The sequence below is a fragment of the Squalius cephalus genome (assembly GCF_949319135.1).
Source record: "Squalius cephalus genome assembly, chromosome: 11".
In the NCBI taxonomy this organism is placed as follows: domain Eukaryota; kingdom Metazoa; phylum Chordata; class Actinopteri; order Cypriniformes; family Leuciscidae; genus Squalius; species Squalius cephalus.
This window is the reverse complement of record NC_137132.1, coordinates 5,544,004-5,559,692: the sequence shown is the minus strand read 5'-3', so window position 1 is coordinate 5,559,692 and position 15,689 is coordinate 5,544,004. Positions and strand designations below refer to the sequence as shown.

The 15,689-nt window shown below is 37.7% G+C and overlaps 1 protein-coding gene across 2 annotated transcripts in view; it reads right to left on the bottom strand.

Annotated features, from left to right (window-relative positions):
* Positions 1 to 15,689, bottom strand: part of LOC307167534 (alpha-2-macroglobulin-like) — a 47,354-nt gene that overhangs the window by 5,858 nt on the left and 25,807 nt on the right. For both annotated transcript variants that reach the window (XM_079886702.1, XM_079886701.1), the window contains exons 22-29: positions 14,111 to 14,232; positions 13,980 to 14,031; positions 13,145 to 13,228; positions 12,879 to 13,055; positions 12,692 to 12,767; positions 11,883 to 12,039; positions 11,666 to 11,740; positions 10,723 to 10,885 (exon numbers count right to left, since the gene is read on the bottom strand). In XM_079886702.1, the coding sequence (XP_079742828.1) occupies positions 10,723 to 10,885; positions 11,666 to 11,740; positions 11,883 to 12,039; positions 12,692 to 12,767; positions 12,879 to 13,055; positions 13,145 to 13,228; positions 13,980 to 14,031; positions 14,111 to 14,232 (906 nt within the window). The remainder of the gene's footprint in view (positions 1 to 10,722; positions 10,886 to 11,665; positions 11,741 to 11,882; positions 12,040 to 12,691; positions 12,768 to 12,878; positions 13,056 to 13,144; positions 13,229 to 13,979; positions 14,032 to 14,110; positions 14,233 to 15,689) is intronic.

Sequence of the window (15,689 nt, the reverse complement as noted above, 5' to 3'; positions counted from 1 at the left end):
ATCCAGTGGTGTGTTATTGCTCGATAACAACCGCTGAAAACACAGGCTCAACAGGCTTTCTTCATGGAAGTTTTGCTTTTGGTGAGCTAATAAAATATTAAAACTCAGTCGAATCAATATTTTGTGTACGGTTATTTAATTATGCCATCCAGTCTCGTGGACTCACCCTCTCGTTTCATTCAAACGCAGATGCTGCCATTTTGCGAAAAAAATTTTGTACACTGTTGGATTATTAGACAACAAACAAGTACGATTTTAAAACAGTTTCATGAAATCAAAATCTCTTATCCCCATAATTATTTATGTGGTGAAATGCTGTGTAATAAGTAGTATGACTGTATACCGTATCTCTTAAATGTCCGTCTAATTTGAACTTGTCGTGCTAGCAACAGCTCTAAACGCGAAACCTTTGCGTTTAAAGAGCTAGTTAAATATTTTGAATTAGATCAATATTTCGTGTCTAATTATTTACTTATGTGGCAAGTAGTCGTGTAATAAGCAGCATAATGCACATTCAGCCGTTTGTTATCTCAGAATAAACCCCTTCTGGCTCACGCAAGACCCTCCTGATCATCCTGTCGGGTTTATTCTGAGAGAACAACCAGCATTATACATTATCTTATACTTAACTAACAAGAAACTCTAATTAATAAATTAGTAAGAAATAGTTGAATGTGGTAGTTCACTATTTGCTAATCAGTAACTACTACTTTTTCATAACTCACAGAGGACTACAAGGAACTACTGTAAACAGGTTCATAATTAAAGGTGCTATAAGCGATGTCGGGAGACGTAACTTCTTGTTGACATTCGAATTGTTGTCAAACAACATGGAGGCTAGCTAGACCCTCCCTCCTCCTCCTCATCCCATCTCGTCCTTCCTCCTCCCCGGCATAAAGGAAAGTCAAAGTAGTCACTAACAAAGTTGAGTTTTACTGATACTTCATTCAATGTGTAATGTCACCAAGTTAGATAAATGCTTTTATATATTGCAGAACAGAATGCAGAAAAAGAGAAACATTATCTTAAAATCGTTTCGCCACCTGAGGTTAATAACTATAGCTCCCATACAAGGACGCAATAATAGCAATAAGGGACTGTTCGTTTTTTATTTAAGGGGCCACCGGAGGAGTTTTGAGATCTGTAGTCAAAAAATACATGACCCTCCCTTCGCCAGCAATACATTTTTCTATGACCCTCCAAAATGATTGTGAAAAAAGGCATGACCCTCCCTGATAATTTATTGATTAGCCTACTTCTGTACTGGTTTGCACTTGGCAAAGATGTTCAGATAGCCATTGTTTTTTTTTTTTACAACCATAAACTCTTGCTTTCTCATCTTACTAGGGCTGTAACGATAGACCAAACCTACAATTCGGTTCGTATCACGATTTTTGAAAAAAATCATGTTTTCGGTGCTGATGCGGTGTGACGCGTTCAACATGTGGGTGGCGCTGCCAATAAAGCATCTAAAAGCTGTCACAAAGAACCAGCAAAAGTAATGAATATGTCAAATATAGCAAGGATACATTTTAATTGTTTATTAATAAACAAGTGTCTTCTGTGTCGACTGCAAAGATTAAGTTGACGATGCGTCGTGATCTTCGCAGAACGCGCCAGAGAGAAATGCACATTTCATACGGATTACATAAGAGAACAGTCTGTTTTCTTTCGTTTTGAATTGTTCTGTTTAAAAGTAGACATTTCAAGCTTTCTATATATTTCTCAGGTCTGTGAGGCAAGTAGCCTACCTTACGCTGAGTTTCGGTTCATTTATGAGACGAGAGTCCAGTTCACTCGCCGGCGCATCGCTTGTCATGATTATCTATTTTCTACTATATTTACTATTACTATTTATTAAATCCAGGCAATTGGTTGATGAAACATTGATTAAAATTAAGATACAATTAATAAAAAACGAAATTCACTTTAAAGACAGGCTTTGTGCTTTCTGTTTGAGGTCTGTGTGATTTTTTTTAAAGTCGCTTTCAGAGCAGTCATGTCCGTAATGGAGAACTGGAGAAGTCATGTCACGCCCTTAACATTGTTTGTTTGTTTTTTCACATAAATGCGAACACGAAAAATAAAATAAAACGAATATTTTATGTTCTGTGGAGGCCGACCATCCGGTGGGTATACATCTTTTGGTTTGCGCAGTGTAATTCATAGAATTACTAAAAAATATTTTGCCACCTAAAAGTTAAAGATTTTTTGTGTCATGTCAAATGTGTATTTCCCTCATATTAAATATAAAACTCATGTGTAGACTGACATTTTTCTAATGTCTTGACTCCTTTATTAAGGAAGTAAGAACAGCAAGCAGCACGTTTCAATATATTGGTATTAAATGCATTTTCTGAGAATTTATCCTCAACTATTTTTTTGGTGTAGGTCTATGTATTTTATTATGTTAACTTAAATAATAGGCTACTAATAGTAATTTAAAGATGTGGTAGCCCTACATCTTACACATCACACTCCACTGTTATGGTGGCAATTTCAGTAGATTTACTCACTAACATTATTGTGGAAACAAAATAAGGATGGAAACTAAAATATGGTAGTATCGCGCAACAGCGCACATTCTATCAGCTGCAGTTCTGGCGCCTCAAGCCTTGTTTATACTCGACGCAGCCGCAAGATTTTTTTTTTTTTTTTTTTTTTTTTTTTTTTATTGCATAACAACATACATATACAGAGGAAACACAATGTATTATTATCTATTACATTCATAATAGCATCAAAGAAACAATAAAATTAAAATAAAATAAAAAAATAACAGGGGAAAAAATAAAAAATTACAAAGAAAAGGATTCAAAAATTTTATACATCTGTTTTGCTTTTTTATTTCTAACATCTTTTAGGGCTTCAATATAATGTTTAAGCTCAATTTTAAATAATATAATGTTAGGTTTATTATTTGTCCATTTCTGCTTATGTATATGGTATTTTCCATACATAATTATTAAGTTAACAACAAAATTTTGTTCCACACTCTTATGTTTGTATAACAAAAATATATCTTTACCAGATAGTTGAATCTTTAATTTTGTGAATTTAAATATCAGATATTCAACATCAATCCAAAACAGTTGGGTAAATACACATTCAAAGAATAAGTGTTTTATTGATTCTTCTTCTGTATTACAAAAGTTGCATGTAGTTTCCATGTCTCTAAAAAATCTTGAGACTACTTGTCTCACTGGATAAATCAAGTGAATAATCTTATATGTAATTTCTTTAACTTTATTGGTCAGACAGTATTTACTGGGTAAGTTCCAGACCTCTTTCCAATCAATCTGATTATACATTGAGTTCCAAAAAGGTTTGCATTTAGGCAATAACGTAATCCTACATAATTCTCTAATATAAAAGTTGTTAAACTTTTTATCTATAATTTTCACGCCATCAATACTTAACTGATTAGTAGTATATATGGGGATAGCTTCGGAAGATATATTGCCTGATAAAAGTTGAATAAGGCCACTAGGAATGGCATCAAAAACCACTGCAAACTCTTTAGCCGCTACAGGGATCTTATAATAGTTAAGGAATTCACAGTAATTAAAAAGATGTCCATTATTCTTAAATAACTGTCTGACCAAAATTATACCGTTATTGTACGCAGCCGCAAGATCGCGAGGCGCGCGCGGCAAAAATGACGTCATTGCGGAGTGGGCGGTCTCGCGCGTTGGGTTCGCAAGACCCAATTTCGCCTGGCGGTGTGCACGGCACTTTTTGTAACATCGCGCGCGGCGCCGCATCCGAAGATGAACGATTTCGAGGCGAATCTGGCCGAGCTTGAATTTCTCACCACACCGGCACCCAGTTTACACGTCTAAATTAGTTGCTTACATTTAAAAAATGAGCATACAATAGCATAAAAAGTATTTTTAATGAACATAAAGGTCCATGTTTAATAAAAATGTTCACGAAACTTAAATGTTTAGTGAAATTAGAAAATATGTAAGAGATTGTTAATTTATTTATGTATACACATTCTCATATCCATATATTTTGTTTTATTGTCACTAGTAATAATCTCAGGGTTTAGCCTACTGGGGTTTACACTATTCTTTTTGTAGTGTGGTATTGGTGGCGGTGTACTAAAATAAACATTGTCACGTGTGTATAGCTTCTTCTTCTAACCGCTGATTCCTGATGGTTTAGAGGATAATTACTTGAGTCGCCCCCTATCGTTTCAAAGAATAGTACACCGGCGAGCGCGTCAAGTATAAACGCCTCGTCCGTTTGCGGAGGTGCGCGCGCAGTCTGCGGAGACTCGCGCTGCGGAGCCAGGCGAAAGTATAAACAAGGCTTCAGTCCCAATACTGTAAAACTCTACGTGCATTCACATCACACATGTTAATGCAGCGGTAGAGTTACACTCACAGGACACTGTGCACTTATTCGCAATCACAAAAGTTCATTATTTGCTCGTGCTTTAAAGCTTTGCCGGGTAAACATTTCATTGGCGTTCTGTTCTGACATGATGCACTTTTTCTGAGCGCGTACAGAAGTGCGCGCGCACTGTCAAACAGCGCCAAACTGGATTTGTGTTGGGTCAGACCCATCTGATATAGATGGGGGGCTGATACCGCGAGAGCAACATGGAGCTACATGTAAAAGATATGCAGCAAACAAGCCACTTTGAAATGTTGCTGTTTTCATGAATATAAAAGTTGGGTGACCCTTCCCCTAGACTAAAAAAAGTTGGATGACCCTCCCCTCAACAAAGAATAAAAAGACATGACCCTCCCCTATTTTCCTCCGGTGGTCCGACTCCTTTCCATAAATACCGAACGGCAGTTACATAGTTCTAGCCAGTGGTTAAATTGGGCCGGGGCTCTCCGGGGCTCAGCCCCGGCACATAAGCCTGCTCGTTTGCAGTCAGTTGCCTACTGGAAATTATGTCACAATCACATAAAATTTGATGAAAGTGATGCTTTTGAAAACATATTTCTGATTATAAATGAAAGATTTTGAAATGGCATGTCTATTTTGTCTCGGCGGAGCTGAGATGAGAACAATCGGGACACGGCCGTACTCTTGTTCAGCTGCTTAATCTCGTTGTCAGTCGACCATGATCGCGCACCGCTCGCGCATGCCATGCGCATCTCTACAGATAGGCTACTACTCAGAACTCCGACATGGATAAATGTACAGCAATAATGAATGTTCCTGGGAGATCCGTAGTTGCGCGGGATGTGGAAGCGCGTAAGTTCCAGAACCTTCTACTGCCTTGAAAAATAAAAAATAAAACCCGAGCTGCTGGCCGCCGCTGCAGCAACAGTTCAGTTTTGTCAAGTTCAGCACAACGTTGGTTGTACAAAAAGTGCCCTGGCCTTGAATGACAAGGTAAGGAAAAAATGTTTGGCACATTGTATGGGTCACTATCATAACAAGGTAATACAATGTGTAATCAAGCGTTTTATATTTAATATGAGGAAAATAGGCTACACATGCCGTGGACGTGACACAAAAAATCTTTAACTTTTAGGTGGCAAAATATTTTTTTGTAATTCTATGAATTACACTGCAAACCAAAGTAATACTACCCTCCGGATGAAGGGTTGGTTCTCCACAGAACATAACATATTGATTTTATTTTATTTTTCATGTTCGCATTTATGAGGAAAAAACAATGTTACGACGGGACCGCTCTGAAAGCGGCACTAAAAGACTGTTTAAAACTTTCACTGAGACCTCAAACAGAAAGCACAAAGCCTTTCTTTAAAATGAATTTCGTTTTGTATTAATTGTATCTTAATTTTAATCAATGTTTAATCAAGTAAATATAGTATATAGACAATAGATAATCACGACACGGACGCGCCGGCGAGTGAACTGGACTCTCGTCTCATAAATGAACCGAAGCGTATAAGGGAGCCTACTTGCCTGACAGACCTGATAAATATATCTATAGAAAGCTTGGAAGGTCTTCTTTTAAACAGAACAATACAAAACGAAAGAAAACAGACCGCTGCTTGTGTAATCCGTATGAAATGTGCATTTCTCTCTGGCAGTTCACTGCGAAGATTGCGAGGATAGCATCGTCAACTTCATCTATGCAGGGCACTGACACAGAAAACACTTGTTTATTAATAAACAATTAAAATGTCTCCTTGCTATATTTTACATATTCATAATCATTACTTTTGCCGGTTCTATGTGACAGCTTTTAGGTGCTTTATTGGCAGCGCCACCCTTACATGAACGCGTCACCACCGCATCAGCACCGAAAACAGGACATTTTTTTCAATCCCTGTTTTGGCAGGGGAAAACTGATCAGAAAATGTACCGAAACGTTGTAGAGATGAGAAAGTATAATAATTGCTGCAAAATGTAACGAAGTAAAAGTCAAAAGTATGCACTATTGATTCTACTTAAAGGTATAGCGGAGGATTTTTTTACTTCCGGGTGGATACCCTATACTATTGGTCCTCCTAATTGTCAATCATTCTGGTGAATCAATCAAACTTTTCAAAAAGTGGAGAGGGCGGGACTTATCTAAAATTCGGAAAGATCCTCAGCTATACCTTTAAGTAAAGTAGGTCTACAGAAACGAAGTATTTGTACTTCGTTACATTCCACAACTGCTGATTAACAGTAATGTAAATGCTAAATGTCCTAATACCTGTTGATACTACAACAATGCAAATATGCTCTTAACCTTGCAGTTTTTCACATATCATGTAAGACTCAATTTCTCCATTTCTTTGCACAAAACTCTCCAGAAAATGCCATTTAATAGTTTATTTTTCAAAAAAAATTCAGGGGGGGCATACCCCCGGACCCCCCTAGGGAGAGCCCCCCCACATAATAAATCCCAATTTAACCCCTGGTTCTAGCTAATTATATCCTGTTGGTTTGGCGAACATGAAATATCAGTTTAGAAAGAAAAATGGATTTACCCACCAGTTCTGCAAAAACACAGCAACTGAATGTCGGATTGGAAGCCCTTCTGCCGGCGGAGTTCTCGCCACCTTTCGAAGGTTTTTCTGATGTAAATTCGGTAGGCTACTTCGCGCGTTCCTTATCCTTGTCCCTCTTCTTTGCAATTTGTTCATCAGAACGTCGTCGTTTTGGTCGTGTGTCGGCCATAATTCAAACTTCCCTCTTCATGCTTCTCTCTCCTCCACATCCCCTTCATGTGTACGCGCTAGGGCTATCGCGATTTGACCGCTACGGCGCTGTAGCGCTAGAGTGTAATGCAGCCGTTACAAATGCTATTGCGGTAGAAGAGAAAACAGCGCGAATTATGACGGAGTGCAAACGAATCCGTACTAGCAAGGTGTCTGAAAGTTTCACAAAACTTCAAACCAAGAATACTGTCGTATGCAATACATGCAAGGCGGAACTTGCTTTTCACGGGAGCACAACATAAAGCACTTAAAGAGGAAACAAGAGGAGCCGGTGAGAGGTGAATGTTTTCCAGCTGGAGCTAAAATAACTAGCAGTAAATCTCTTTATTAGAGAATGCAATACAACTAATAATAGTAATAATATTAACAATAATAATATAATTACAGTAATGTGATGATTTATTTTTGCATAGAATAAAGCTTGATCGAGCTTAGGAGTCAGGGCTGTTTTTATTATTGTAACACTATTAGGTATTACGGTCTTATCACTTGTATTTTGTTCCATATCCATGAAGACTTACAAAAGGAGATGTTATGCAGAATATCATGTCAGTTACTTTTTCATACTGTAAATTAAAAGGTGAATGAGAATGTCTGTCAGCTCAATTGTCATGTCATTTTTTTTTTAAATGTTATGCTTATAATAATTGTTTGCAGATAAAGTTTGTCTGTAATGCAGCTGATTAATTTTGGTTTATTTTTTCTATTGAAAGATAACAGAATATTTAAACAATGCTTAGAGAGCATTTGTGTGAGATTTGAGTTGGACAGAAATCTGAAAACTTAAAGAGAATGACCAGGGGTGCGTTTCCCGAAAGCATCGTTGGCCAACTATGGTCGCAAGTTCCGTCGTTACCAATAGAGTTCAATGGACATTGCGATGAACTTGCGACCATAGTTGGCCAACGATGCTTTCGGGAAACACACCCCTGTTTAGTTGGCTCAAAGTTCATTAAAACAACCATTTCAAAAGCTGAAGTGATTTTCTTTTTTATATATTAGTTAAAATATGTATAACTCAGTGTTTTTAACTAATTGAAAAAGCTGAATAATCGTGATTACTGATTAGTCGGCGAAATAATCGATGATTAGTCGATTAATCGTTCTAATAATCGTTAGATTAATCGATTATCAAAATAATCATTTGTTGCAGCCCTAGTACGCGCACTAAACCCCAAACCCCACCCTCAAATACTTCTTGTCGGTTATTGGCTGGAACACTGTTTGTTGTGTTTCGTGGTGCGGGTGAGCCCAGTTTGTTTTTGTTGCCGTTTGTAGAGCCTGTGGTGTCTAGAGAGACAGCGTTTATTTACAGTGTGTTCAGTGGACAGGCAGCGGATAGTGAGGAGATGTTTGCTGTACGCAGTGATGGGCAGTAGGCTACTAGCTTAACTACATTTGTCAGTAGCTTGGCAATAACGTCGCTATTTACAAAACCAAGTAAGTTTTCAGTAGCTAAGCTCTTTTATTGATCAAGTAGCGCAGTAGCGTCCTCGAAAGCTAATTTCTCCTGGACATTTCTGACATTTCACACATAACAGCGTTTCCCTGCAGCCATCAAACACATAATTTAGGAAAACAGGATGTTTCTGTGTCGACGACAACACGCCGGGTACAAGCGCATGCGTAGGCCTACAGACTAATGTTTACGATGACAACACACCATAGACAGTAAGCGACACACACACAGTCAGAGCTGCCAACTCTCACGCATTGGCCGTGAGACATGCATTTGATTGGTTTCACACGCTCACACGCCACACCCCCGATTTCTCACGCTGAAGTGTCAACCCGGTCGTTCAAATGCCTGAAAGATGAGTTTATCTATAGATCTACCTGTTGAGCCACTCGTGATCGACTAGTTATGCCGCAAATTAGTTAAAATCTCCTGGAATCTAGAGCGAGCACGCATGCGAGACAGAGACTGTGCTCAAACCGCGTAGCGCGCGCGCACGGCAGAGAGGGAAAGTGAGCAAGAGAACTTTCGTGTGCAGAGAGCATCCTGATCTAGAACCCCTGAAATCAAGCTTAAATCAGCTAACGAAACGAATTAAGTAGGAAAGAGGTGGGAGAATGGAATAATTGATGAAGTCCAAACAGCTGGACAATAACAAGCTAGGTCCACTGTTAGCCTATGCAAGACAAAATATATTTTTAGTTCTAGCTATTGGGCTATTGTTAGTATAAACAACAGTTAAATAACAGTTCTTAGGAAAATATGTTAATTTGTAAACTAAACTCATCTTTTTGTCCTATTCAGGCTCATTGCTTACAGCCAGCTGCCATATCACCCTGTAGCCCAAGACTGGTTGCCCACTGAAGCTAAGCAGGGCTGAGCCTGGTTAGTACCTGGATGGGAGACCTCCTGAGAAAACCAGGTTGCTGCTGGAAGAGGTGTTAGTGAGGCCAGTAGGGGGCGCTCACCCTGTGGTCTGTGTGGGTCCTAATGCCCCAGTGTAGTGACGGGGACACTATACTGTCAAAGAGCACCGTCCTTCGGATGAGACGTTAAACCGAGGTCCTGACTCTCTGTGGTCATTAAAAATCCCAGGATGTCCTTTGAAAAAGAGTAGGGGTGTAACCCCGACTTCCCGGCCAAATTTGCCCCTTGGCCCCATCCATCATGGCCTCCTAATCATCCCCATATACTGATAGGCTTCATCACTGTCTCCTCTCCACCAGTAAGCTGGTGTGTGGTGGGCGTTCTGGCGCAATATGGCTGCCGTCGCATCATCCAAGTGGATGCTGCACATTGGTGGTGTTTGAGGAGATTCCCCCTTTCTATGTAAAGCGCTTTGAGGTCTCAGAAAAAGCGCTATATAAATGTAACGAATTATTATTATTATTATTATTATTGCTATAATTTTTTCTTACTTTATTTTATTTACAATTTCAAAAGGCATTCTTGCGTAACTAGAGCTAAAAATGTGCTCTGATTTGTATTTATTTTTGTGTGTATTGGGCTATTGTTCAATGAATGAATCATATTTTAGCCTTTATCTGACTGACAGTTGTGTTGATCACTAAAATTGCATTGACTTGGCATGCATTTTGATTAACTGAAAGTAGCTACTAATGTAGCATATCAAGCTACTTTTGACAGTTTGTAATTTAGCTTGCTACATTTTTATGGGTGGTAGCTTCTGTGTAGTGAAGCTGAATTTATTGTAGAGTAGCTGGTAGCTTAGCTCACTACACATATCAAGTAGCTTGCCCATCACTGGCTGTACGTGACAAAAAATGTTGAAAAAAAAACGCGTGGCATCGCTTAGAGCACCTTTAATGTTAATAATCCATAATGCATAATGTAAGATAATGGTAATCCACTAGTAATGACTCAAGTGTTACTACATCCTTCTAAAGGAACTACTAATAATTTGGATCAGTATTCTAAACTGAAGATCATGAGAACACACTAGTAATGACTAGAATGCAGTTACAAGAACGTTAATAGTGTGTAACTCATTTGTTCCTGCGTAGTTACTCATTAATGATGGAACAGTTTTCTACAGTGTTACTAAAAACAATAGTACGGTCATAAAAGACAACAGAAAGTCATCAGAAACAAACCTCTTACCATCTGAAATAGCAACATCTTCCAGTTTCTTGAAAAGCTGCTGTCGAGTGTCCGTGTCTCTAGCCAGACTGAAAGTGTAGGCGAGCAGGGCAGTGGTGTAAGTGTTTTTGATATTCTCAATGACGGACCTCAAGCATGACAAACCTTTACTGACGACAGGATCCTGTGACAAAAAAACACAGAGGAATAGACGCTGTGAGTGTAATTTTTCTATGAGTTTTTACCATGTTTCCTACAGATGAAGTTTACACTGTAAAAGGTGTTCAGTTCACTTAAATTTTTTTAGCAAACCCGTTGCCTTAAAATTATTAAGTAAATAAACTCAATTCTTAACTGAAAAAATTAAGTTATGTGAACTTGACAATTCCACATTACTTCTTTTTTTCGATTAAGCATAAGTTTAATACTTACTTAATTTTGAGGCAACGGGTTTTCACCAAATTTTTTTTAAGTTAAAGTTAAAATGAAAATGACCCCATGATTTACTCACCCTCAAGTTATCCTAGGTGTATATGACGAATACAATCGTAGTTATATTAGTAAACACCCTGACGCTTCTGAGCTTTATAATGGCAGTGAATTGCATCATTGCATCCATCAGTTTGAAGTTCAAAGAAGCTCATCTATTCATCATAAAAGTGCTCCACAGAAGGTCTTTATTAACCCCCCAGAGCAGTGTGGAGTTCGTTTATGATGGATGCACTTTTTTGAGCTTCAAACTGAGAGTTGCAATCTGGCAAACTGCCAATATAAAGCTCAGAAGCGTCAGAGTGTTTATTAATATAACTCAGATTGCATTCGTCTGAAAGAAGAAAGTCATATACACCTAGGATACCTTGAGGGTGTGTAAATCATGGGGAAATTTTCATTTTAAACTGAACTGCTCCTTTAAGTCAACTGATCACTTTTAACAGTGTACCATGTTTCCTACAGATGAACTTACTGTGACTGGAGTTTCCAGTTCAAGCAATGATGCAGTAATGTAGGCAGTCATGGTCACATCATCATTCACCCCACCCTAGAATTTATTAGAAATAAAGGATAAATAAATCAACACACTCAAACCACTGAAGGAAAGTTCATCTAGACAAACTGTGATGTTGGCTTGAGAAAGTCTGAATAAAGACAATAGATAGAGAGATAGAGAGAAGATGACAGACCTTCATTCTGTTGTTGAACAGTGTTCCCTGTTGGATAAAACAGCCGTCTGAATCCCGTCTGCTTATTAACCAATTCTTTGCTCTCTGAATAATTTTTGGATCAATAAATATGTATTTCTGTGCTTTGCCAAAGGACCTCAGCACAAAGGCAGTCAACCTGATGGTGTGGAAGATATAATTAAAAAAATGTCATCAGGTGTTTCAATGAATTCCATCCATCATAAACCTCAAAACAAGTCATTTGAACTAAGACAATTTTTTAAATGTGTAAATTGTGTTTATTATTGTAGATTACCTTGATATTATTTCTGTTAACCTTTAATCACTGTTTGGGGTCAAAATGACCCCAATGGACTTTTCCTTCATTTTTTAAAAGTGTTACCTTCATCGCAGGGGCATGAAACTCTGTGACTTTTCCTAAATAATCTATCTAAACATGCACAAAAAAACTGGGCTTGATTTGGTTGTTCTAAAGGTGTGTAACATTTTTTTTACCATTTAAGGTGTTTGGGGTAAAAAATGAAATCATTCATTGAAAATGACTTTTTTTAATTTTGTTTGTCAAAAAAATTAAAGTAAATCCATTATAAATCTGAAAATTTTTACAAATAAAACAAGGTCTGGTCCTAGAGCATAAATAAAAAGTAGAACGAACTTTCTATCTCATACACACACACACGCACACAAACACACACGTATGTCACTGCAACAGAGAGCATTTTTAAGTGTTTTTAAGTAACACCTTAAGTGTTGTCCTTTTTTAACACTGATTAAAGGTTAAACAAAAGTAATAGTGAAAATATATTTACCATGTATTCCCTTTACCATCACCAAATGTGCTGTATGATCCATCAAAATGCTTGTAGTTCATTTGTCTCTGGTATCCTGTTTAGTGTGATAATGGTTAACACTTCAACAGTTTGTTTGAGTGTTGAATAATGTATAATTTGGTATCAAACCATCTCAGTATTTTCTTGACATGATTTTGTCTCTCACCGCTCTGCAGGAAGCCTGTGGCTCTCTCTCGGATGGCCGAGGTGAGCTGCTCCGTGTTCTCCAGATACTCCAGAATGTAAATATTGGGAGAAAGAACAGCCATGTTTTGCTCTCCACAGCCGTACGGCATCCGTAATAATCCATGAAGGTTCCTCAGTGCACAACCCAATATGTCGCCTGTAAACCATACACAAATGACACTCACTACATTTTATTTTAAGTCTAAAGCCAATCTCCTCATTTCTGCTCATGTTTGTAAATGTTACCAATGACTGAAACAGAGTATCTGGCTGATCCCTCTATCACATCTTTAGGAAGAGTCAGAGCCACTTCCTCTGAGAGACTGTCACCTATGAACCAGACAGACAGAAACACATCAGTGATCAGCAGAGTAACGCTATAAACATTTTAATTAGGGCTGTCAAATGATTAATCGCGATTAATCGCATCCAAAATAAAAGTTTGTCTTTACATAACATATGTGTGTGTACGGTGTATAATTATTTTCTATATATAAATACACACACATGCATGTATATATTTAAGAATTATTTGTATGTATATACTGTGTATATATATTTATATTATATATAAATAACACATTTTTCTTAAATATATATGCATGTGTGTGTATTTATATATAGAAAATAATTATACTCCATACACACACATATATTATGTAAACACAAACTTTTATTTTGGATGCGATTAATCGCGATTAATCGTTTGACAGCCCTAATTTTAATACCACCTGTGAAGTCCCAATAATAATAATATAATCACAAACAGGAATTATTGTGATTCAAGCACTTTAGAAAAGGGGAGAAAATGGCCACAATTTCCAAATTTGGCACAGCTGAACAACTAAACTACAGTTGTCATGTAAGGCAAATTTAAACTTTCTCAATTGACAAATGTCTGATACATATGAGCATATTTTAGCTCCCTCTATTGGTCCTCAAATTTGTTGTGTCCTCAAAATGTCCTCGATGCAATGTGTACTTATTTTCATGAAGTTGGAGTTTGTGTTTAGAAGACAAAGAGGGTTGCAGCATTATCAGCGCTTGTACACCAAAACATCTGAAATATCTGCAGACTAACCCTTTGGACACAGTAACCAGCTGCGAGTCTCTGTCTTTTCAGTTCCTTCCGCCTGCAGCAGAAATCAATCACATCAACACATCATACACAAGCAGCATTAAGATCATGAGTAAATGATGACGTGTGCTGACCTGTACGAGCAGACTTCGTGTGACCGTGTCAATGCGTCCTCTCTCCGGGACGCTCACAATCTCATTGTCACACACAGTCTGGGACGCCTCTGCCTCTGCACTGACTGTAATATTCAAGACTCCTACAACACAAGACATACGTGAATATACAACTGAGAAACAGACGCGTTTCCATTACCCTTCAAATTGAGCAAACTAAAAATGACAAATTAAGTTCCCCCTTCGTAAACACGTCCATTTCGAAAAAAACATTTTTATGCACGCATGAGGTGGTTTTTCAGGCAATTCGAAAAAGGAATATTTCGCAAACTACAATGGAAACAGATTTTTCACATTTACAGGTGACCTGAACTTATTCTTCACACGATCATTCACAGTTCCTCTGTAGCCACGTTTCCATTATAATTTGTGCAAAACTTTTGCGGTATTTTCTAAATGTCGATAAAACACTTTTGTGAAATTGATGCTGTTCACATTAACCGATGTTATGCGACTAAAACATAATTTTTTCATCTTGCGAGAAGCCAAAAGTTGGTAGGTTTACGTATATCGCAGCCACTGCACTAGCCATTATTTTTAATTGAAGGAGACGTAGGCGTGTTATCCAAGCATTAATGGCAAGGAAAGCCCCTTATAGTTTAAGGAGCGAAATATTTAGCAAAATATTCCTTTTTCGAACAGCCTGAAAAACCACCTCATGCGAGCATGAAGTTTTTGCGAAATTGACGTCTTTCCAATGGGTGTATTTTCAATTTACATTTTCAATTCGTGCAATTTGAAGGGTAATGGAAACACGGTTAAATTGCATGTTTAACATTTACGTTAACATCTTCCCTTGCCAATAATGCTTGGATAACACGTCTACGTCTCCTTCGATTGAAAACAATGGCTAGTGCGGTGGCTGCGATATATGTAAAACTACCAACATCCGTTGCCATGATTTTTGGAATGACGTTAGAGGGAATGACGTTAGAGGGAAACATAATGTTTTAGTCGCATAACATCGGTTAACGGAAAAGCCATCATTTTGCAATAGTTTTTTATCAACATTTAACCCTCTGGGCTTCTTCGGTCAAAAATGACCGAAAACTTGTACGTTTCGATTTTTTATTTTTTTTGCTTCATCGGAATGGGATGACACTTGGTGACTTAGCTGTATTAGCTATCTGAACACACAAAAAAATCATGGACTTGATTCGGATATGTTAAAGGGTCGTAAAAAAAAAGTCACACTTAGCTTCCTCCCGGTCAAAAATGACCGACCATAGGAAATGAATGGAAAATCCGAAAAAATCTGAAAACTCAGAGAAACTTTTGGTGGTACTGAAGAATAACAAATTTTAAGAATCTATTTCAAATATGCTTCCATACAAAAGATCACGGTAAAGAATGTTGTATTTAGCTTTTAACCCTCTGGGGTCGACAAACGCGCCAGCGCGTTTTGCTGGATTTTTTTCACATAGCAGCAACATAAACTTAAAATACGCCGTCATTTATGATCATACAGAAAAAAGAAATATGAAAAAACAATCTGTGATATTTCTACTTTTGTATGTGTCCACTTGCAATCAAATCAAAA